The 23,313-nt window shown below is 48.6% G+C and overlaps 5 protein-coding genes and 1 long non-coding RNA gene across 7 annotated transcripts; 5 read left to right on the top strand and 1 right to left on the bottom strand.

The window, feature by feature from the left end:
* Positions 1-24: 24 nt before the first annotated feature.
* Positions 25-6,353, bottom strand: LOC139579069 (uncharacterized). 2 transcript variants are annotated; one of them, XR_011675671.1, is made up of 5 exons: positions 6,220-6,353; positions 5,088-5,221; positions 1,296-1,367; positions 898-953; positions 25-233 (listed from the first exon to the last, which is right to left on the bottom strand). It is a non-coding gene; the product is annotated as an uncharacterized lncRNA (long non-coding RNA). The 2 variants fall into 2 exon arrangements; XR_011675672.1 differs by lacking the exon at positions 6,220-6,353 and adding an exon at positions 5,398-6,213.
* LOC139579065 (histone H2B) lies at positions 1,941-2,696 on the top strand. Its single transcript, XM_071407299.1, has one exon. The coding sequence runs from the start codon at positions 2,057-2,059 to the stop codon at positions 2,429-2,431; it is 375 nt and encodes a 124-aa protein (XP_071263400.1). The 5' UTR covers positions 1,941-2,056; the 3' UTR covers positions 2,432-2,696.
* LOC139579067 (histone H2AX-like) lies at positions 2,715-23,191 on the top strand. Its single transcript, XM_071407301.1, has 3 exons — positions 2,715-3,744; positions 11,975-11,985; positions 22,571-23,191. Exons 1-3 carry the CDS (start codon positions 3,362-3,364, stop codon positions 22,972-22,974), a joined length of 798 nt encoding a protein of 265 aa, XP_071263402.1. The 5' UTR covers positions 2,715-3,361; the 3' UTR covers positions 22,975-23,191.
* Positions 3,746-4,852, top strand: LOC139579061 (histone H3-like). Its single transcript, XM_071407294.1, has one exon. The coding sequence runs from the start codon at positions 4,050-4,052 to the stop codon at positions 4,608-4,610; it is 561 nt and encodes a 186-aa protein (XP_071263395.1). The 5' UTR covers positions 3,746-4,049; the 3' UTR covers positions 4,611-4,852.
* Positions 19,185-19,515, top strand: LOC139577878 (histone H4). Its single transcript, XM_071405013.1, has one exon. The coding sequence runs from the start codon at positions 19,185-19,187 to the stop codon at positions 19,494-19,496; it is 312 nt and encodes a 103-aa protein (XP_071261114.1). The 3' UTR covers positions 19,497-19,515.
* On the top strand, positions 21,350-21,984 carry LOC139577877 (histone H1-like). Its single transcript, XM_071405012.1, has one exon. It carries the CDS (start codon positions 21,350-21,352, stop codon positions 21,914-21,916), a length of 567 nt encoding a protein of 188 aa, XP_071261113.1. The 3' UTR covers positions 21,917-21,984.
* Positions 23,192-23,313: the final 122 nt, after the last annotated feature.

The following is a 23,313-nucleotide window of genomic DNA, read 5'->3' as shown; positions in this document are numbered from 1 at the left end:
TGCGAACGTTATTTGACATGAAGGTTTAGTAAGGGGTCTTTATTAAATCAAAAGAATCACACATTCTTTCACGATCCACATTTACTCGTGTGTATCAAGAATGGTCCACCAGCCAAAGGACATCGAGCCAACTTGACACAACTGTGGGGGCATTTGAGTCAACATGGGCCAGCATCTCTGTAGAACGCTTTCGACACCTTGTAGAGTCCATGCCCTGACGGATTGAGGCTGTTCTGAGGGCAAAAGGGAGTGCAACTAAATTTTAGGAATATTTTGTACACTCAGTGTATTTTGACTACAGAGTAAACTCTCCTCAAAGGCAAATGTTTCCAGCTTTCACAATTACTGACAGTGGTTACAAAAGGAACGACTCTGTGTAAGCATTACAATAGTGGATTTGAATGAATTCAACTAAGACTAATTCCATAATGTGGAATGGCAGATTGCTTCATATTAAAGGAAATGTGGAGGAAAAAGCTCTGCCAGGAGGTTGTTATTGCACTCCCCTACAGAAGTATTTGGACAGTGATGCTAAAATGTTGAATTTGTCTCTATACTCCAGCATTTTCAATTGCTTTGTCGAGAAGCTACCTGCAAGTAAGCATTTCATTGAATCGTGTTACCATCAGTATCCTGTACATACGACTAATAAAACTTGCAACTAGACATATAAAGTGCTTTCATTTCAAAACGGTAAATCAGAAAAGTCTGAAAATACCCTGAAATAAAAGGTGACATTCAGTACTATAACCTCATATCAAACATTTGATCTCAAATTCTGGAGACTTGAGACACATTTAAAAATGTTGCATCACTGTCAAAATAAAGATGTAGTGCAGTATAATTCAGTAACACCAAGATGACCCCAATTTTGAAAGTTAAACAATTTAAACATACCTATTTCTTCATCAATGTTTAAACTGGAATGGAATCCAATCCACTGGTCCTTGTCTCTAAAATAAGATATGCAAAAAAGGAAAGGATTAGACTTAAAAGGGGCATTCAGAAGTTGATAAAGCCATTTTTGGATTTATATTAATGATTTATGGTTAAAACTATTATTTTAATAACATTGATGGTAAGTTATTACAATAATAACTCTGTCAATACATTTTAAGTGGTTACATTTCGTCAACCCCATCACTCAGCTTTTAACCAAAACAGGGGAGGGGAGTGTGCTTTGTTATTGTTTCAACTACCAATTACAGATTTAATAAGAATACAATAAATGAATTACAAGGCCACTGAATAACAAGGAATTGTATAGATTAATATATTAAATCGCCCCTCAATACCTGATTCTTCCTCCTCAGTGACTGGCCCAAAATGTTGCACTAGTTTGGCTCTTGACGTACTGGCCCTTGGAGCTGAAAAAATTGGTAATAAAAAGGTTTTTATTTCAAAAGATTTGCTGGAATTCTGACTCTCCTTTCATTAAATATGTATTTTCATCAGAGACAGACAACAGTTAGAGACAGGGAAAGGTGGGATCAGACCTGCATGTAATGTATTATGTGCTGTGGGTAGATGGTACTAGACCGGCCTTGTGCACATATGGAGCACATATGCGCGAATTGAATGTGGAGCTGGGCTGTAATGACAGGACCCTATGTTCAGTGCAGGCTTGGCACAATTGTGACAGTGTAGAAACAGTCGTATTTCGAGGCACCCAACATAAAGCCACCATGACTCGGTAGACGTGGCTGGAAAACCCCCACAAAGTCCAAAAAGTGGGTGTGACGGTGCGAAGGTGGCCCATTGTAGGATATGCATTTACCCCTCCCACCTCCCTCCCCCCCTTTTGAAACACACAATTCCCCACCAGTGAAAGCGCATAGGCTATGGAATTGGGGGAGGTAGGGCGCACAGGTCTTTGTTAGGGAAGGCAGCCTCTGAGTGGAAGGCTCTTATGCGCGCTCGCTCCACTGGGCAAATGGCTATGAGAAAGCAGGGGTGTGTCCACGGCCGCTGAATTTGCTTAGCTTCCTCTTCATAAGAAGGGAAAGCGACCTCCACCCCCTCATTCGTTTGTGAAAAGCAACGACACATCAGCATCATGCCCGAGCCAGCAAAGTCCGCGCCCAAGAAGGGCTCCAAGAAAGCCGTCACCAAGACCGCAGGGAAAGGCGGCAAGAAGCGCCGAAAGTCGAGGAAGGAGAGCTACGCCATTTACGTGTACAAAGTCCTGAAGCAGGTCCACCCCGACACCGGCATCTCCTCCAAGGCCATGGGAATCATGAACTCGTTCGTGAACGACATCTTCGAGCGTATCGCCGGAGAGTCCTCTCGCCTGGCCCACTACAACAAGCGTTCCACCATCACCTCCAGGGAGATCCAGACCGCCGTGCGCCTGCTACTCCCCGGTGAACTGGCCAAGCACGCAGTGTCCGAGGGCACCAAGGCCGTGACCAAGTACACCAGCTCCAAGTAAACAGCGCATTTGGAGTGCTGTACTAACCCAAAGGCTCTTTTAAGAGCCACCCACCCCGCCAGTGAAAAAAGCAAATCCATCAGGAGTTAATGAATGTGTAGGTAGGCTGTGTTCCACCGTATCGAGTTAGTGGCTCTGGCGCGCCTTTTTTCTTTGTCTTTGCACATGTCAAAAAGAGTTGAGTAAAATGCCAGAGAAACTGTTATTGTGGGATAAGTGCATGCAATGAAAGAGTTTGAATAAATGGCCCTAGATCCTAAAGCCGCTCACATGAAAAGAGGACTCGTCCAGCGTAGGAAGAATACGAATGTGCGCATGCCAGTAGAACACGGGGAGGGGGGTTTCCACTAGTGCTCAAAGGACTAAAGTGGGGGAACAGCCTATACAAAATAAATGAAATGATGCACACTAGGCTACTTTTACGTACCACATTTTCCCACTCTGGGTGTGTGCGGCCCGGAGAGAGAGATAGGGAGAGGCATATAATAATAATCGAGTGGCAAAATGGCGTACAATTCTCACTCAAGAGTGCAGCACCAGCCATTGTTGTGAAGTGTTAGAATTCGCATGTCATATTGATCCTCCCAATAATAATTCAAACTGGAGAGGAGGCAGGCTGCTGTGATGTGTTAATCATCATCCGAACCATGTTAATACTATAGCGTATGTGTTTCCCATTTGGATGATTTCAGTGAATTGATTTGTCACAAATTCGGAGGGAAACAGAGTAGCCTAGCCCTTCTCACTCAGCTGCCTGCGGATGGGTGAGGGCGGGCTTAGGGCTGACTGTCTGTCTGTCCCTCACTCCAATTGGATAAGGCCAAACCGGCCCGGTGGCCAATCGGTGCCTCTTGTGGCGAGGTATAAGTAAGGCTCTCGAGGTGGCCAGAGGCTTATTCAGACTTTCTGTGACATACTGAAGCTACCAATATGAGCGGAAGAGGCAAAACCGGAGGCAAGGCCAGGGCGAAGGCAAAGACACGTTCATCCCGTGCAGGACTCCAGTTCCCCGTGGGCCGTGTGCACAGGCTGCTGCGCAAAGGCAACTACGCCAAGCGTGTGGGCGCTGGCGCACCAGTGTACCTGGCCGCAGTGCTCGAGTACCTGACTGCTGAGATCCTGGAGTTGGCCGGAAACGCTGCCCGTGACAACAAGAAGAGTCGTATCATCCCCCGCCACCTGCAGCTGGCCGTCCGTAACGACGAGGAGTTGAACAAACTGCTTGGCGGCGTGACCATCGCTCAGGGTGGTGTGCTGCCCAACATCCAGGCAGTGCTGCTCCCCAAGAAGACTGAGAAGGCCGTCAAAGCCAAGTAAAATCGCTACTGCGGCTGCAACTTTACTAATCAACCCCAAAGGCTCTTTTAAGAGCCAACCACCTAGTTCAGTAAAAGCGCAAAGTGTCCTTTGTATGCCACATACACGGCACCGTATCAAGTGCCCACATGAGGCGTTGAATGTTCACTAACACATAGTAGGCCTCCTTAGCCATAGCAGGCGGCTATAAGATTGCACTCGAGTTCGGCCGGTTACTATTAATGCGCGCAAAGTGTAGGCCCTGACAAAAGAGCCAAGCGCGCCTCGGCGAGCGAGGGTAGGGTTTGCATTATCCCGTCCAATGGGCGGCAGAGGAGCCCTCCGCAACGGGCCAATCAGGGTGGTGCGGAGATTGTGCCCAATCAGCAGACGCCGCTGCCGACTTTATAAATTTCACATAGGCATTTGGAGGCTATACTCCAACTGTGAAAGAAGGAAGCTAGCTAGCGCCATGGCCAGAACCAAGCAAACCGCTCGCAAATCCACCGGTGGCAAAGCACCCAGGAAGCAGCTCGCCACCAAGGCTGCGCGCAAGAGCGCCCCGGCCACCGGCGGCGTGAAGAAGCCTCACCTTTATAGGCCCGGCACCGTGGCTCTGCGAGAGATCCGTCGTTGTCAGAAGTCCACTGAGCTGCTGATCCGCAAACTGCCCATCCAGCGCCTGGTGAGAGAAATTGCCCAGGACTTCAAGACCGACCTGCGCTTCCAGAGTTCCGCCGTGATGGCCCTGCAGGAGGCTAGCGAGGCTTACCTGGTCGGCCTGTTCGAGGACACCAACCTGTGCGCCATCCACGCCAAGAGAGTGACCATCATGCCCAAGGACATCCAGCTGGCCCATCGTATTCGCGGAGAGCGCGCTTAAACGATGACCTGATCTCCAAAATCCCCCAAAGGCTCTAAGAGCCACCTCCATATTTCCGTCAAAAAGGCACAATTGTTCCATTTCCCACCATGTATGTTGTCGACGAACACGTCGCGTTCCCTGCTCTCGAGTCACTATAGACCGTGGTTCGATTCCAGGCTGTATCCCAACCGGCCGTGATTGTAAATAAGAGTTGGTTCTTAACTGATGTGACTAGTTAAATAAAGGTGACATGAACGAAATGCTACGTATTGCAGCTTCAATCTGAACTGCTAAAGAGAGAGTGATGTGACCACATGTATGCCTAGAGTAGAACAAAGGTTTTACAAAGAAGGGGAAAATACATTAGCAGTAATGAGTGATAGTAATGACATAGGGCAAAGAGTCGCAATAATTGTCACTGTAGCATGCCACCAGACTTTGAAAGTCCCATATTGCAGTGCTGCTGAGAGACTCATGCAGAGGGGAAAACTTTACCGTGGAGCACGGAAGCCATCTAGTGGTTAAACACGGCTACTGCCAACGTGTGAGCACATCATAGTGGTATTTGATCTTCAGGCCAGCGTTTCCCGTCCTCGGGTCCCCGAGTGGTGCTTTTTCGAATCGAATAGCTGTTGGAATGTGACATGCAAGAGTGTGTCAATGACTTAGTGAAAATCCCCATTCCATCATTTCTGTCCCATGTGACCATTGAAAAAAAACACAAAAACATGTGCACCCCATAATTAATGCGACTGACTAAGGTATTGAGACAAAAATGATATCTCTGACTAATCCTATTACATACCTATTGTTCCTCCTTTAGACTACATCAGAGACCCCTTAAGAGAAAAGCTATCGGGACAGCAGGAATCAATAGATGTAATCATCAAGGGCTTGCAAAACAGCTGTTATGAAACAGGACACAAGCAGCTGCAATGATTAGTCCTATTATTAGTTGACCAATTACAGAATTGCAATCACCAGTGCAGGTACGTCCTGATTGCTGCATAGACTTCATAAGGAACTAAATGCCTCAGAAGTGCAGAATACAAAGAACGCAGGTCAAAAGAGCTGGGAAAACGACATAACCTGTTGAATGCAAAGGCATCAATCCAAAGGGATAATCTACTATAGTCAGACGCATGGCACAGGCAAAAAGTGGAGGCAAACCTTTGGCCAAATCAGGAAGCAGACAGGAAATCTCGGCGCATGCGTTGCTGTATTCAGCACGTTTGAATGGACAGCGCGCCTCTGCTGCATCTTCACTCATGAGACAGGTAATGGCGGAGCTCCGTGGTGCTGAAAAGGCCTATTTCCCGTTGGAGGGATTTGTGACATGCTATAGGCACAGTTCAGTACACCCCTCATCCAACAGACCCCCTCCTGTAATTGGTGACAGAATCATCCAGTTGATTCCGGCCACGTTTTTTCCCATACACTTTCCCTGGTCACTGCAACAAAACCTTTCTCGGGGTGCATTGGTGTAAGATGTAGTCCTGGAGAAAAAGTTGTCCTATAGGCTATATGATATCATGGCATGTCGACCTTTTTAAAAAAGCCTAGAGTGCACTAGGCTAGAGAGAAAAGTAGCAATCCTTTTTTAATAAAGCAGTACTATGTAACTTACCCTCATTTGACACTTGAGAAACATACATTCACATGACGTTGTGTTCCATATCTGCAGGAGACAGAGCAGCAGAAAATGTGCAAGTGAATATGATTTAAGAGCAGTCAAATGAAGTAATAGTGACGTACAGTGACTTTTTCACCAAACCTATTCTGTGATTCATCTACAAATACATGCTCACATGACCTAGGAGAACATGTTATATTTCATTTCTTCCAATCTACATTTGGAGGTACTCTACATGAACATGTGTTTGAAGTTTTGGAACCTCTGCCTATTTGATGATCGGTTGTAGTTAGTGTTTTTTTTGGACCACATACTTGTGCAAATTGCATCAGGTTGAGGGATAAATGCTCTGTGTGCCATTGTGAGTAGCACTTCTGATCCAGCAGGTGGTGCCAAGATCCCTCCCTATGTGGCTTGAATGACGAGCAGACGTATGTATTCCTTCTAGGCATGAATGAATTGAAGGGCCGTGTTGGGAACATGACTTCCGGTCAATGCCTCCCTATCTATATGAGTTGACCTATTCCTTTGAGCTCCTAAATGAAGCATAGGGTGTCAACATTGCATCTCGCCTGAATCATGTCTTCATTCCTGTCTTGCAACGTGGTGAGGTGTGTGTTTGTGTTAGAAATCACTGGGCACTTGATTAACGGAACACCAGTCACTTTCATCATGCGGAGCTAGTTTGCATGACTCGTGTCATATGGATATACAGTATTCTATTCTTAGGCATGTTAGTCTATGCCGGTGTGACATTGCTCGTCCATATATTGATGTATTCTCATTCCATAACTTTTGTTAGATTTGGGTATATTGTGTGGAATCCTGGGACATGGTTAGATCTTAATTGTTAGACATGACTGTGCTATTGGAGCTACTAACACAAGCATTTCCCTACACCCGCAATAACATCTGCTAAACAGGTGTATGTGGCAAATAGATTTGGATTGGATGGGTAATTGAAATAGATTGTATGTTGGTAGGAGTTTTCCTCAGTGTGTCCCCCCCTTCCATTTCCCCTTTATGTCCCCGTTGGGGAGCTGTCAGTTATGCTGCAGGCTATTTACTAGCGATGTCACTGTGGTCCAAGTGAAACTCCTAGCCTATAGGGTGTGGTAACAGGCCCTGTGTTATTTGTTATTGTACTCTACATGTGAAGTATCTGCACTGTAGCTTAGAGAGGAACACAGCTGTTGATAATAGGGGAATGCAAGCAGTTGAAGGGAACAAGTGACACAGTCTAACCTGCTGTTGAACACAAGGCCCCGAGCACGTCCTCGGACAGAGTATCGTTCACTCCCAGTCCTATGATGTTGCTCTGTGAAGGAGGTTAGCTTTTCAGCATCCAATTCCTGGCAGCCTTCTCCCTGGTTGATTTGTGAATGTGAGTGAATGGAGAATGTTTGCCTTCGGTATCCAAGGTGTTTGAGAATGTTGAGGACCAGTGTTCTGAGGGGCTGACTGTGACATCATAAAGGGGAAGGCAGTTAGTGTGCTGTTTGAGGGATTCCAATTCAGTCAGGCGCGGTCTTCCAGACAGTGCAGTTGTGTTTCAAGTGTGCTCTCTGTGTGATGACTTGTAAGTCGGTTGTGCCTACATGGACTACAACTACGAGGGGAAGTGACATTTAGGGTAAGCCTAACCCTTTTTTCTAACCTTAACCTATTTCTCCTAACCTGCTATGACAAAGTGACGTTGTGACACTAGCTGTATCCCACCTAGTTGAAAGCTTGTCAGTCCTTCTCCTAAAAGGCAACCTCTGTTCCTTGATGTACTAAACCGAGGCCTGAGACAATTATGGCAACAAGATGAAAGCTAGTCACATTTGAGATGTGAATAAACTGCACCGATTGATCAATTGCCAGTATGTGTCCCTTTTGAAATGACCTGTTGAGATGAGCCCTCCTGTGGCGGTCATTTGCCGCAACATATGAGGCCATCTGGCGGCCATAGTGCTATCTGGCCTATAAATGATCCACTCATTCCATAATAAGACGCTTTGTTATTGGTTTGTGAACACAAGTACAATACAATATTTGCACATCCCTATCACCTCTGTATGAATAGGAAAAGTATCCCTTCATTGGGTGTGTGTGTGTGTGTTTGTGTGTGTGTCTGAGTTATGTTTTACTGCTGTTTCACTTTACAGAGGTATCACCACCCTTCACATCGGCACCTCGGGTCCTCTTGGCTCCCTGACTGTGTGAACGCTGCGTGTAACAAATCCGGTATCAGGATAAATAAAAAGCAAGGCCTGCTAACTTTCTTTAATTATGTTTAATTAACGCAAACAATGAATGGCAAATGCAATTTTCGTATATACGGGTTCGCTGTATCTCCACGCAGGGTAGAACAGGGAACTGGCAGGAAGTACGTAAACAGCTGTTCTTATACCGTGATGACGTAGTTCCAACGCGTCTGTTGGCCTATCACAGTAGAGGCTGAGCGCGGTTTAGACTTTGCCCAGCCTATCGCCGTTACTCAGACTGGTCCCCTTCTTTCAGATGTCCGCATCTGGTCGTTGCGTAGATTAGATCCGTCTTGTGTCTGTCGATTCTACACTGAAACAGTTCCTAATATGGTATTGTCCAGTAATCTAACCTCCCTGGTTGGCCTAGAGAGATGCACCCCTCCCCTCTCCAGATTGACCACAGCTTTTATGGTCTGTGTTGATCAGTCTTTACACATATCTGTTTGTGTGTGTGTGTGTAACAAAACAATATGCTAGCAGGCATAAACACAAATCCTAACAACTGTCAGGCCGGATCCTGTGTAGGGAAGAAAAAAGAAGAATGATGTTATATTACATGGCCTTCAATAGCAAAATGAGTGATGAGGTGACATTATGGACCCTTTTGGCTTTATGGCATTCCATGTGTATTTGTTTCCCCCTGGCCTATATCTTCCCCGTTTGGATTTGACGGTGTCTCTATTATGGCATGAAGGTTTGGTGTGTTAGTATTTGTTATTATGTGTGTGGAAGAGTCACCTTCGTTTGTCCTTTCTAACTGGGACCTCTATTCGACTTCTTTAGGCCTGTCTCTATTGGGGGGTGGGGAGTGCAGTGGGTTGAATCCTACTAAATCAGTGTTTCCCAACTCCAGGGGTAGAGTAGCCTACCACCAACAGTAGGCATTTTTGTTGTAGCCCTGGAGAGGCACAGCTGATTCAACTACTGTTGAACACAGAGTACTAGTCGATTCCCCAGTTGTCACTGTTTGGCCTTGTGTTCAACATATATGCTATTTGAGTTGCTTTCATTTCTTCTTGTGTGACGACCCTCCCACTCTGTCTGCCGTGTTCTCTCTTTGTTCTTGTTTCCTTATTAGGATGCCGGTAGGCGGAGTTGGGAGGGTCGTCAGCTACATGGGAGACACCTGGGCCCGGTGTCTCCCAGGATAAATACACCACTTCCCCATTCATGGGGGAGACTCTCTCCATGCAGACACCGTCATAGATTTTGTTGTGGTTTTTTGTGACTTTTTGGTTGTTTGCTTTAGCACCTTTCAACACACCGCATTATTTACATTTACATTTAAGTCATTTAGCAGACGCTCTTATCCAGAGCGACTTACAAATTGGTGCATTCACCTTATGATATCCAGTGGAACAACCACTTTACAATAGTGCATCTAACTCTTTTAATGGGGGGGGGGGTTAGAAGGATTACTTTATCCTATCCTAGGTATTCCTTAAAGAGGTGGGGTTTCAGGTGTCTCCGGAAGGTGGTGATTGACTCCGCTGACCTGGCGTCGTGAGGGAGTTTGTTCCACCATTGGGGTGCCAGAGCAGCGAACAGTTTTGACTGGGCTGAGCGGGAGCTGTACTTCCTCAGAGGTAGGGAGGCGAGCAGGCCAGAGGTGGATGAATGCAGTGCCCTTGTTTGGGTGTAGGGCCTGATCAGAGCCTGAAGGTACGGAGGTGCCGTTCCCCTCACAGCTCCGTAGGCAAGCACCATGGTCTTGTAGCGGATGCGAGCTTCAACTGGAAGCCAGTGGAGAGAGCGGAGGAGTGGGGTGACGTGAGAGAACTTGGGAAAGTTGAACACCAGACGGGCTGCGGCGTTCTGGATGAGTTGTAGGGGTTTAATGGCACCGGCAGGGAGCCCAGCCAACAGCGAGTTGCAGTAATCCAGACGGGAGATGACAAGTGCCTGGATTAGGACCTGCGCCGCTTCCTGCGTGAGGCAGGGTCGTACTCTGCGAATGTTGTAGAGCATGAACCTACAGGAACGGGTCACCGCCTTGATGTTAGTTGAGAACGACAGGGTGTTGTCCAGGATCACGCCAAGGTTCTTAGCACTCTGGGAGGAGGACACAATGGAGTTGTCAACCGTGATGGCGAGATCATGGAACGGGCAGTCCTTCCCCGGGAGGAAGAGCAGCTCCGTCTTGCCGAGGTTCAGCTTGAGGTGGTGATCCGTCATCCACACTGATATGTCTGCCAGACATGCAGAGATGCGATTCACCACCTGGTTATCAGAGGGGGGAAAGGAGAAGATTAATTGTGTGTCGTCTGCATAGCAATGATAGGAGAGACCATGTGAGGATATGACAGAGCCAAGTGACTTGGTGTATAGCGAGAATAGGAGAGGGCCTAGAACAGAGCCCTGGGGGACACCAGTGGTGAGAGCACAGATTCTCGCCACGCCACCTGGTAGGAGCGACCTGTCAGGTAGGACGCAATCCAAGCGTGGGCCGCGCCGGAGATGCCCAGCTCGGAGAGGGTGGAGAGGAGGATCTGATGGTTCACAGTATCAAAGGCAGCCGATAGGTCTAGAAGGATGAGAGCAGAGGAGAGAGAGTTAGCTTTAGCAGTGCGTTGCATTATCACATTCATGCATGCAAAACACTCACTTACACTACTGATTACACACACCATTGTTAATTGCAGTTAGGTTACTTTATTTAAATAAATATATTTTGTTACTCCTTATCTCCACGCTGTCTCCCTTTTGTTACGGGCTTTGAGCCGGTTCGTGACAAGTGGGGGCTCATCCGGGATAATTGAACGTATTGGTTTGGGAGAACGTGGAGGTACGTGTTTGGTTTGCATATTTTGTTTGAGTTTGATAGGCCCAGTATTGGTTGCCTTTGTTGTTTGGTTTGTGTGCTGCGTTGGAGAGAGTATAATGGTTAGTTTCCCGGCCCTGCCCAGCCTGGAAACTCTTGTTCTACTTTCTGTTGGGACATCGGTCTGAGGTGAGTAATCGGCTGTGTACCTCAGTGGGAGATTTGGGTAGGGTGGTGGAACTTGCTACCCGGAGCTATATCCTTTTTCCCCTGATAGGCTTAGCGACATGTTTTATTTTTGGAATATGTTGGGCATGGTTAATGTTTGTTGTTTTTGTGTGGTGTCTGTGGACTGAGCAGTTGTCTCGGGGGCACATCCGTGGCTTGGTGGAATCTGCCAGCGTGCTGGGGGATTCATTTCCTTGCCAGCGGGCTACAGTGCGTAAATACCCACCGCAAATCCGCACGAAGACTAGGGTAGAGTTATTGTAGGTTTTGGGGAAGCTCCGTATCTCATCTCTCTTCTGTGGTGCTCAGGGTGATTGTCAATTCTCTGGTTGTGGTCTGGTGTGCTCAGCAGAGGGGAAGAGTGAGAATATTTTTTTTGACTATGGCGTCTTATGTAGATGAGTTCATTCGCTTTCCATCAGAGGAATTGTTAGAATTAGGTACTAAAGAACAGCTGTTGAAAATCGCTGAACACTACAAGGTTGAAATTAGTGATAAACGTCTAAAGAATTCTATTAGGTTGATATTGAAGGCCAATCTGATGGAGAGTGGTATTCTTGAAGTTATCACTGGGCCAGTCTCTGCTGAGGGGTCATCTCCCCGTAACGTTACAATGGCCATTCCATCGGTTAGTCCTAGTAGTCTTCTTTTTGAACAGCAGAAAGAACTGCTTCTGTTACAGCTGCAGCATGATCATGAGAAGCTAGAGCATGATCGTGTAAAGTATGAAAAGGAATTAGATATGGAGCATGATCGTGAGAGGCTAGAGCATGATCGTGTAAAGTATGAAAAGGAATTAGATATGGAGCATGATCGTGAGAAGCTAGAGCATGATCGTGTGAAGCTAGAGCATGATCGTGTAAAGTATGAAAAGGAATTAGATATGGAGCATGATCGTGAGAAGCTAGAGCATGATCGTGTAAAGTATGAAAAGGAATTAGATATGGAGCATGATCGTGAGAAGCTAGAGCATGATCGTGTGAAGTATGAAAAGGAATTAGCATTTAAACAAGATATGGAGATGCCTAAAATCAAGTTGCAACAAGAACGGATAGAGTTGATTAGGGAAGGAAAGATTTCAGGGGAGTGTTTGTTCTGGGAAGGTGACCCAGATTTACCTAGGGGTCGTTCCTCTTTTGGTCGTGCCCCGGACACATTTGATATTTTTGGGAACTTACGGTTATTGCCTCAGTTTAATGAAAAGGACCCTGAGACATTCTTTTTGTTGTTTGAGCGTGTTGCTGACGCTAGGAGTTGGCCTGATTCTGACCGCACCTTAATGTTGCAGTGTGTGCTGACTGGTAAAGCGCAGGAAGCATATTCAGCTCTTAGTGTACACGACAGTGCCAGTTATGATAAGGTTAAAACGGCTGTGTTACAGATTTATGAATTGGTCCCTGAGGCTTACCGCCAACAATTTAGAAATTTAAAAAAGGGATGATAAACAGACTCATGTTGAGTTTGCGCGACAATTATCTTTACAGTTTAATCGCTGGTGTTCTGCCTCTGCAGTTGTGACTTTCCAAGGGCTGTGTGATCTGATTATGTTAGAGCAATTTAAGGACACAATCCCTGATCGTATTGCCATGTATATTAACGAACGAAAAGTAAAGAATGTCGTTGAAGCTGCGATTTTGGCGGATGAGTATGTGTTAACTGCTGCTGTCTTTGTATCCAAGATAATTGTGTAGTTTAGAGTAATTGTCAAGGTTACCTAGCCAGTTACCGAGGCTACCTAGCCAGCTACACTTTCAAACTAAGTCAACAACGCAGCCACTGCTAGCTAGCCTACTCCACCAGCCAGCAGCACTGTATCATTTTAGTCAATAAGATTTTTTGCAACGTAAGCTTAACTTTCTGAACATTCGAGACGTGTAGTCCACTTGTCATTCCAATCTCCTTTGCATTAGCGTAGCCTCTTCTGTAGCCTGTCAACTATGTGTCTGTCTATCCCTCTTCTCTCCTCTCTGCACAGACCATACAAACGCTTCACACCGCGTGGCCGCCGCCACTCTAACCTGGTGGTCCCAGCGCGTACGACCCACGTGGAGTTCCAGGTCTCCGGCAGCCTCTGGAACTGCCGATCTGCGGCCAACAAGGCAGAGTTCATCTCAGCCTATGCTTCCCTCCAGTCCCTCGACTTCTTGGCACTGACGGAAACATGGATCACCACAGATAACACTGCTACTCCTACTGCTCTCTCCTCGTCTGCCCACGTGTTCTTGCACACCCCGAGAGCTTCTGGTCAGCGGGGTGGTGGCACTGGGATCCTCATCTCTCCCAAGTGGACATTCTCTCTTTCTCCCCTGACCCATCTGTCTATCGCCTCCTTTGAATTCCATGCTGTCACAGTTACCAGCCCTTTCAAGCTTAACATCCTTATCATTTATCGCCCCCCAGGTTCCCTTGGAGAGTTCATCAATGAGCTTGACGCCTTGATAAGTTCCTTTCCTGAGGATGACTCACCTCTCACAGTTCTGGGTGACTTTAACCTCCCCACGTCTACCTTTGACTCATTCCTCTCTGCCTCCTTCTTTCCACTCCTCTCCTCTTTTGACCTCACCCTCTCACCTTCCCCCCCTACTCACAAGGCAGGCAATACGCTTGACCTCATCTTTACTAGATGCTGTTCTTCCACTAATCTCATTGCAACTCCCCTCCAAGTCTCCGACCACTACCTTGTATCCTTTTCCCTCTCATCCAACACTTCCCACACTGCCCCTACTCGGATGGTATCGCGCCGTCCCAACCTTCGCTCTCTCTCCCCCGCTACTCTCTCCTCTTCCATCCTATCATCTCTTCCCTCTGCTCAAACCTTCTCCAACCTATCTCCTGATTCTGCCTCCTCAACCCTCCTCTCCTCCCTTTCTGCATCCTTTAACTCTATGTCCCCTATCCTCCAGGCCGGCTCGGTCCTCCCCTCCTGCTCCGTGGCTCGACGACTCATTGCGAGCTCACAGAACAGGGCTCCGAGCGGAAATGGAGGAAAACTCGCCTCCCTGCGGACCTGGCATCCTTTCACTCCCTCCTCTCTACATTCTCCTCTTCTGTCTCTGCTGCTAAAGCCACTTTCTACCACTCTAAATTCCAAGCATCTGCCTCTAACCCTAGGAAGCTCTTTGCCACCTTCTCCTCCCTCCTGAATCCTCCTCCCCCTCCCCCCTCCTCCTCCCTCTCTGCGGATGACTTCGTCAACCATTTTGAAAAGAAGGTCGACGACATCCGATCCTCGTTTGCTAAGTCAAACAACACCGCTGGTTCTGCTCACACTGCCCTACCCTGTGCTTTGACCTCTTTCTCCCCTCTCTCTCCAGATGAAATCTCGCGTCTTGTGACGGCCGGCCGCCCAACAACCTGCCCGCTTGACCCTATCCCCTCCTCTCTTCTCCAGGCCATTTCCGGAGACCTTCTCCCTTACCTCACCTCGCTCATCAACTCATCCTTGACCGCTGGCTACGTCCCTTCCGCCTTCAAGAGAGCGAGAGTTGCACCCCTGCTGAAAAAACCTACACTCGATCCCTCCAATGTCAACAACTACAGACCAGTATCCCTTCTTTCTTTTCTCTCAAACTCTTGAACGTGCCGCCCTTGGCCAGCTCTCCTGCTATCTCTCTCAGAATGACCTTCTTGATCCAAATCAGTCAGGTTTCAAGACTAGTCATTCAACTGAGACTGCTCTTCTCTGTGTCACGGAGGTGCTCCGCACTGCTAAAGCTAACTCTCTCTCCTCTGCTCTCATCCTTCTAGACCTATCGGCTGCCTTTGATACAGTGAACCATCAGATCCTCCTCTCCACCCTCTCCGAGTTGGGCATCTCCGGCGCGGCCCACGCTTGGATTGCGTCCTACCTGACAGGTCGCTCCTACCAGGTGGCGTGGCGAGAATCTGTCTCCGCACCACGTGCTCTCACCACTGGTGTCCCCCAGGGCTCTGTTCTAGGCCCTCTCCTATTCTCGCTATACACCAAGTCACTTGGCTCTGTCATATCCTCACATGGTCTCTCCTATCATTGCTATGCAGACGACACACAATTAATCTTCTCCTTTCCCCCTTCTGATAACCAGGTGGCGAATCGCATCTCTGCATGTCTGGCAGACATATCAGTGTGGATGACGGATCACCACCTCAAGCTGAACCTCGGCAAGACGGAGCTGCTCTTCCTCCCGGGGAAGGACTGCCCGTTCCATGATCTCGCCATCACGGTTGACAACTCCATTGTGTCCTCCTCCCGGAGTGCTAAGAACCTTGGCGTGATCCTGGACAACACGCTGTCGTTCTCAACTAACATCAAGGCGGTGACCCGTTCCTGTAGGTTCATGCTCTACAACATTCGCAGAGTACGACCCTGCCTCACACAGGAAGCGGCGCAGGTCCTAATCCAGGCACTTGTCATCTCCCGTCTGGACTACTGCAACTCGCTGTTGGCTGGGCTCCCTGCCTGTGCCATTAAACCCCTACAACTCATCCAGAACGCCGCAGCCCGTCTGGTGTTCAACCTTCCCAAGTTCTCTCACGTCACCCCGCTCCTCCGCTCTCTCCACTGGCTTCCAGTTGAAGCTCGCATCCGCTACAAGACCATGGTGCTTGCCTACGGAGCTGTGAGGGGAACGGCACCTCCGTACCTTCAGGCTCTGATCAGGCCCTACACCCAAACAAGGGCACTGCGTTCATCCACCTCTGGCCTGCTCGCCTCCCTACCTCTGAGGAAGTACAGCTCCCGCTCAGCCCAGTCAAAACTGTTCGCTGCTCTGGCACCCCAATGGTGGAACAAACTCCCCCACGACGCCAGGTCAGCGGAGTCAATCACCACCTTCCGGAAACCTGAAACACCACCTCTTTAAGGAATACCTAGGATAGGATAAAGTAATCCTTCTAACCCCCCCCCCCCCCCTTAAAAGAGTTAGATGCACTATTGTAAAGTGGTTGTTCCACTGGATATCATAAGGTGAACGCACCAACTTGTAAGTCGCTCTGGATAAGAGCGTCTGCTAAATGACTTAAATGTTAACTCACAAAAGTGTCTTTGCAGAGCCCCGTATTCGGAATGAGTGGGGGCGTTCGGATAGATTTGGCCTTCGCTCACCGAAATACTTTGGTTCACGGGCAGAGTTCAATTCAACTAGGGTTGAGCCTGACTCCCGTGGTAAAGCTGACTTTGGGCAAGGGTGTCACTACTGTCAAGGTTCAGGTCATTGGAAAAACGAATGTCCACTTCTCAGATCAAAGGGTGCTTACGCTAAATCTAAGCCTACCGCGTTAGCTGCGCCTGTTCTACATCAGTTCATTCATGAGTCATTGCCTCAGGCCCAGGAGCATGTGAAAGTCCATATTGATCCAAACTATTTACCTTTCATTACGGAAGGTTTTGTGTCTATGTTAGGAAGAAAGGACCTAGTGCCAGTGAAGATCCTGAGAGACACAGGTGCCTCTGAATCATTTGTGTTGGAGTCTGTGTTACCCTTTTCTGCTGAGACTGATTCAGGAAATAGTGTTCTAATTAGGGGAATAGGTTTGAACACTCTGTCAGTTCCGTTGCATAAACTGATGTTGGATTGTGGGCTGGTGAAAGGTGAGGTTGTTGTGGGGGTGCGTCCTTCGTTGCCTATTGAGGGTATCGACGTTATCCTTGGGAATAACTTGGCTGGTGTCGAGGTTCCATCTCTAGTTGTTTCCATAAAGCCGTCAGTTGTTGAGATTCCTGATGAGAGTGTACAAAGCTCCCCAGAGATGTTTAGTGCGTGTGCAGTGACGCGTTCTATGAGCCGTGGCGTACTGGTCACTGTGCCGACTAATGAGAATACCACAAAGAAGTATGTCACTGCTTTCCCTGTTATTCCGTTATCTGTTACCCACTCAGATCTAATCAATGCGCAACAGACTGACCCCACATTAGAAGAGTTGCGTGACCAAATTGTGCCTGTGGAACAGTTGGGAGATGTCGCCCATGGCTATTTTCTCCAGGATGATGTCCTGATGAGAAAGTGGGTGTCTCATGGTAGTTGTTTTCTGGGGGAGGCGATTAGTCAGGTTGTGGTACCAGTAAAACTTCGTGAGTTGGTGTTGACAACTTCTCACAATGATGTTGCTGGACATATGGGTGTGAGGAAAACATACCATCGCATATTAAGACATTTCTTTTGGCCTAGATTAAAGAGGGATGTCTCTGATTTCATCAAAACTTGTCATACCTGTCAATTAACTGTCATTAACAGTCATTAACTGTCATACCTGTCAATTAGTAAACCTAATCAAGCTATTAAGCCGGTACCACTGTTTCCTATTCCTGTACTCAGCCAACCTTTTGAGTATCTGATCATTGACTGTGTGGGTCCTTTGCCTCGTTCTAAAAAGGGAGAAATGGCTAAAGAGAAGTTATCATCTTCACAGGAGAGTTTGAAGGGCATATTTGATCGCCGAACTGAGCCTCGTCAGTTTACTCCGGGTGATCAGGTTCTTGCTCTGCTGCCAATTGTTGGTTCTCCTTTTCAAGCCAAGTTTCAAGGTCCATATACAGTGGTGCCACTGAGCAAAATTACCTAGTTGCCACTCCAGAACGGCGGAAAGCACACCAGCTGTGCCATGTAAATTTGTTAAAACCCTATTATGCACGTTCCTCTGTGATTGAACAGTGGGAGTCTACAGAGGACGGTAAACCTGTTCTTTTGGCTGATACCGTTGTTTCCTTGGGTTCTTATCATGCTAGATCTGTGCATGAGGAGGAAGATGTGCCTGGTCCTGACGATTGTATATTGCAGGGTAGATTGAAATGAGTAGTCTGTTACGTTGGGAAGTGGCTATGAATCGTTGGGAGTTAAAAAATTAAGGACCTTGTTCTTTTCGTTGGAGTTTGTAGCTGATGTGGTCTCGTGCGCCCTGTTCTTGAATGGTTGTATTGTCTGGTTCTGTCTTTCCTGTCTGTTCCCTCCTGGTCTTGTATTCTTCTTTCCTCTTAAAAGTTGCTTCCTATGCACTAAGGTTGCTGAGGTCTGGGGAGGAGGAGGTTGGCTGGGGCAAATTGGAAGTGTGCACACGTAACCCCTCATCAAGTTGGGACGCAGAGGCTGGTATGTTGTTCCGGGGTCCTTGTTGGTCCCCGGTTTTATGGGGGGGAATGTGACGACCCTCCCACTCTGTCTGCCGTGTTCTCTCTTTGTTCTTGTTTCCTTATTAGGATGCCGGCAGGCGGAGTTGGGAGGGTCGTCAGCTACATGGGAGACACCTGGGCCCGGTGTCTCCCAGGATAAATACACCACTTCCCCATTCATGGGGGAGACTCTCTCCATGCAGACACCGTCATAGATTCTGTTGTGGTTTTTTGTGACTTTTTGGTTGTTTGCTTTAGCACCTTTCAACACACCGCATTATCACATTCATGCATGCAAAACACTCACTTACACTACTGATTACTGATTACACACACCATTGTTAATTGCAGTTAGGTTACTTTATTTAAATAAATATATTTTGTTACTCCTTATCTCCACGCTGTCTCCCTTTTGTTACGGGCTTTGAGCCGGTTCGTGACACTTGGCAGAACCCCTATCGCTCCTCCCTCGTTCCGTAGAACGAGCGCCATTCCCTTTGCAACAGAGGCCAGGCAAAAGCGCGTGCTTTCTGTGCCACTGGCTTCAATCAGGTCCACCAACTGCAGATAATAAGAGCACCACGCACCGTGGGGTACGTCATTTATTCACTTGAACTCCACTAGCAAACACACGATGTCTGGAAGAGGCAAAGGCGGCAAGGGACTCGGAAAAGGAGGCGCCAAGCGTCACCGCAAGGTTCTCCGCGATAACATCCAGGGAATCACCAAGCCCGCTATTCGCCGTCTGGCTCGCCGTGGCGGCGTGAAGCGTATCTCCGGGCTGATCTACGAGGAGACCCGCGGTGTCCTGAAGGTGTTCCTGGAGAACGTGATCCGTGACGCCGTCACCTACACCGAGCATGCCAAGAGGAAGACCGTTACCGCCATGGACGTGGTCTACGCTCTGAAACGCCAGGGACGCACCCTGTACGGATTCGGCGGTTAAACGCACTCTTTTCGGAACGTCTACATCCAGATTTGAACCCAAAGGCTCTTTTAAGAGCCACCCACATCCGCTTCAAAAGGGCCAATTCCATTGTCGTAGGAAGATTGTAGAGTTAGGAAACCATGAGCCACTCTTGAGTGGACAGGGAGTGTTGATGACAGGACTCTATGTTCAGTGCAGGCTTGGCGCAATTTAGACAGTGTAGAAACAGTCGTATTTCGAGGCACCCCACATAAAGCCACCATGATTCGGTGGACGTGGCTGGGAAACCCACTAAGTCCAAAAAGGGAGTGTGACGGTGGGCCATTGTAGGACAGGCATTACCCCCCCCCCCCCTTTAAAAAAAAAACAATTCCCCACCAGTGACAGGCATCTCCTCCAAGGCCGTGGGAATCATGAACTCGTTAGTGAACGACATCTTCGAGCGTATCGCCGGAGAGTCCTCTCGCCTGGCCCACTACAACAAGCGTTCCACCATCACCTCCAGGGAGATCCAGACCGCCGTGCGCCTGCTACTCCCCGGCGAGCTGGCCAAGCACGCAGTGTCCGAGGGCACCAAGGCCGTGACCAAGTACACCAGCTCCAAGTAAACAGTCCATTTGGAGTGCTGTACTAACCCAAAGGCTCTTTTAAGAGCCACCCACCCCATCAGTGAAAAAAGCAAATCCATCAGGAGCTAATGAATGTCTAGGTAGGCTGTGTTCCACTGTATCAAGGTAGAGTGGCTTTGGACATGCCTAACAGGGTTGAGTTAAATTCCAGGGGAAAGTTGTTATTGTGGAATAAGTCTATGGAATAAAAGAGTTTGAATAAATGGGCCTAGAATGAAAAGAATATGATTGTGCGCATGCCAGTAGAACACAGGGAGTGGGGGGACAGCCTATACAACAAGCGCCTACAAATAGATATCTATACAGCCCTTGTTCCACTCGCATGCATGCACGCACCGAGACACACTCTCTAGGCCTATATCAGGGCCACCAAGCACATGGGGCGCCAGCCTCCATAGCGCCGGCCGAACAGCCAGGCAGACACCAAGACCCACAGACACCAAGACCGGCACGAGTCACGCTGCGGAGTCAAGCGATACATTGATTAGTAGACAGAGAGACTACCTAGCCGCAAAAAAGACACAGGAAACACACACACACACACTGTGTCCAAATAGGAGGCTCCTAATACAACATCGCACACAGGGCAATTACAATTAATTGCATGTCGTCGGACAGTGTATATCGTGTGCGTCCTGGACACATGACGAATACAAGTTGAAAGTTGGAGTACAACACTAGTCTCAACCAGGCCTCACAAGTGCATGTGTTTTAAGGTCCCCAAAAGAGCTCTCCTTTAAAACACCCAGGACCACATCAGGGGACGCCAAACCATCTGATTCCCTTGCCAGACATCTCGGCTCACTACACAATCAATGGTGCTCACAATCGGATGCACTTTTAGGCCATTTAGGAGACAAATAGCACAGGAAAGCAGTGCGCACAGCTCCACCCGACAGTCGAATGGTGAGGTTTTGAGCGAGTCGCAACAAAATGCATGGGGCTTCTGCAGCCCACATGACTTTATTCTGAACGGAGACAAGTCTGCTCGCTGGGCCGTTCGCTTATGGGCTAAAAACACGGCTCCGTCGGTGACTTTTGGACCGATATTGGCGACCAGAAAACACAAGTGAAAGAGCATTTTGCCCGAGTCTACATGGTTCTCATGTCGCGTTTAAGGCCAGCCCCCTGCACGGTGTGGAGCTTCAATAGCGCAGAGCAGCGTCTACAGCAAACTACTCCTTCTCACAGACTACCGTAGTGTTCAGTAAGTGTGTGTGTTTACCAGACCAAGCGAGAGACATGGCAGACGTCGCACCTGCCGCCGCCGCACCGGCCAAGGCGCCCAAGAAGAAGGCAGCGGCCAAGCCCAAGAAAGCGGGACCCAGCATAGGCGAGCTCATCGTCAAGGCGGTGTCCGCCTCCAAGGAGAGGAGCGACGTGTTCCTGGCCGCGCTCAAGAAGAGTCTGGCGGCAGGCGGCTACGAAGTGGAAAAGAGCAACTCCCGTGTCAAGATCGCCGTCAAGAGCCTCGTCACCAAGGGCACCCTGGTCCAGACCAAGGGCACCGGTGCCTCCGGCTCCTTCAAGCTCAACAAGAAAGACGTCGAGTCAAAGAAGCCCGCCAAGAAAGCCGCAGCCCCCAAAGCAAAGAAGGTGGTCGCCAAGAAGCCCGTCGCGGCGAAGAAGCCCAAGAAGGTATCAGCCAAGAAGGCCGTCGCAGCAAAGAGGTCCCCCAAGAAGGGCAAGAAGCCCGCTACACCCAAAAAGGTCGCCAAGAGCCCCAAGAAGGCTACCAAGGCAGCGAAGCCCAAAGCCGCCAAGCCCAAGGCAGCCAAGGCCAAGAAGGCAGCCCCCAAGAAGAAGTAAACCTATTCCAAACGGTGTTCGACTCGACACATGTTGTTACCACAAAAGGCTCTTTTAAGAGCCACCCACCTCTTTCCATAAAAGTGCATGTCATTCCATGTTCTACATGTCGTGTAAAAGAAATGAAATGACGCACACTAGGCTACTTTTACGCACCACATTTTCCCACTCTGGGTGTGTGCGGCCCGGAGAGAGAGAGGCATATAATAATAATAATAATAATAATAATCGAGTGGCAAAATGGCGTACAATTCTCACTCAAGAGTGCAGCACCAGCCATTGTTGTGAAGTGTTAGAATTCGCATGTCATATTGATCCTCCTAATAATAATTCAAACTGGAGAGGAGGCAGGCTGCTGTGATGTGTTAATCATCATCCGAACCATGTTAATACTATAGCGTATGTGTTTCCCATTTGGATGATTTCAGTGAATTGATTTGTCACAAATTCGGAGGGAAACAGAGTAGCCTAGCACTTCTCACTCAGCTGCCTGCGGGTGGGTGAGTGCTGGCTTAGGGCTGACTGTCTGTCCCTCACTCCAATTGGATAAGGCCAAACCGGCCCGGTGGCCAATCGGTGCCTCTTGTGGCGAGGTATAAGTAAGGCTCTCGAGGTGGCCAGCGGCTTATTCAGACTTTCTGTGACATACTGAAGCTACCAATATGAGCGGAAGAGGCAAAACCGGAGGCAAGGCCAGGGCGAAGGCAAAAACAAAGACACGTTCATCCCGTGCCGGACTCCAGTTCCCCGTGGGCCGTGTGCACAGGCTGCTGCGTAAAGGCAACTACGCCAAGCGTGTGGGCGCTGGCGCACCAGTGTACCTGGCCGCAGTGCTCGAGTACCTGACTGCTGAGATCCTGGAATTGGCCGGAAACGCTGCTCGTGACAACAAGACTCGTATCATCCCCCGTCACCTGCAGCTGGCCGTCCGTAACGACGAGGAGCTGAACAAACTGCTTGGTGGCGGTGGTGTGCTGCTCGCTCAGGGTGGTGTGCTGCCCAACATCCAGGCAGTGCTGCTCCCCAAGAAGACTGAGAAGGCCGTCAAAGCCAAGTAAAATCGCTACTGCAACTTAACTACTCAACCCCCAAAGGCTCTTTAAAGAGCCAACCAACTAGCTCAGCAAAAGCGCAAAGTGTCCTTTGGATGCCACATACACTGCACCGTATCAAGTTCCCACATGAGGCGTTGAATGAACAATAACACCTACTAGGCCTCGTTAGCTATAGCAGGAGGCTATAAGATTGCACTCTGGAGTTCGGCCGGTGACTATTAATGCGCGTAAAGTGTCGGCCCTAACAAAAGAGCCAAGCGCGCCTCGGCGAGCGAGGGTGGGGTTTGCATTTGGGGCGGCACGGAGAGGCCGAGCCTCCCGTCCAATGGGCGGCGGAGGAGG

Source organism: Salvelinus alpinus, chromosome 6, assembly GCF_045679555.1.
Source record: "Salvelinus alpinus chromosome 6, SLU_Salpinus.1, whole genome shotgun sequence".
NCBI lineage: Eukaryota > Metazoa > Chordata > Actinopteri > Salmoniformes > Salmonidae > Salvelinus > Salvelinus alpinus.
This window is presented reverse-complemented; position numbering and strand designations above follow the sequence as displayed.

Excerpts from the sequence above, each read along its gene's own strand:
- LOC139579065 (XM_071407299.1), top strand. The coding sequence starts at position 2,057 with ATGCCCGAGCCAGCAAAGTCCGCGCCCAAGAAGGGCTCCAAGAAAGCC.
- LOC139579067 (XM_071407301.1), top strand. The coding sequence starts at position 3,362 with ATGAGCGGAAGAGGCAAAACCGGAGGCAAGGCCAGGGCGAAGGCAAAG.
- LOC139579061 (XM_071407294.1), top strand. The coding sequence starts at position 4,050 with ATGGGCGGCAGAGGAGCCCTCCGCAACGGGCCAATCAGGGTGGTGCGG.
- LOC139577878 (XM_071405013.1), top strand. The coding sequence starts at position 19,185 with ATGTCTGGAAGAGGCAAAGGCGGCAAGGGACTCGGAAAAGGAGGCGCC.
- LOC139577877 (XM_071405012.1), top strand. The coding sequence starts at position 21,350 with ATGGCAGACGTCGCACCTGCCGCCGCCGCACCGGCCAAGGCGCCCAAG.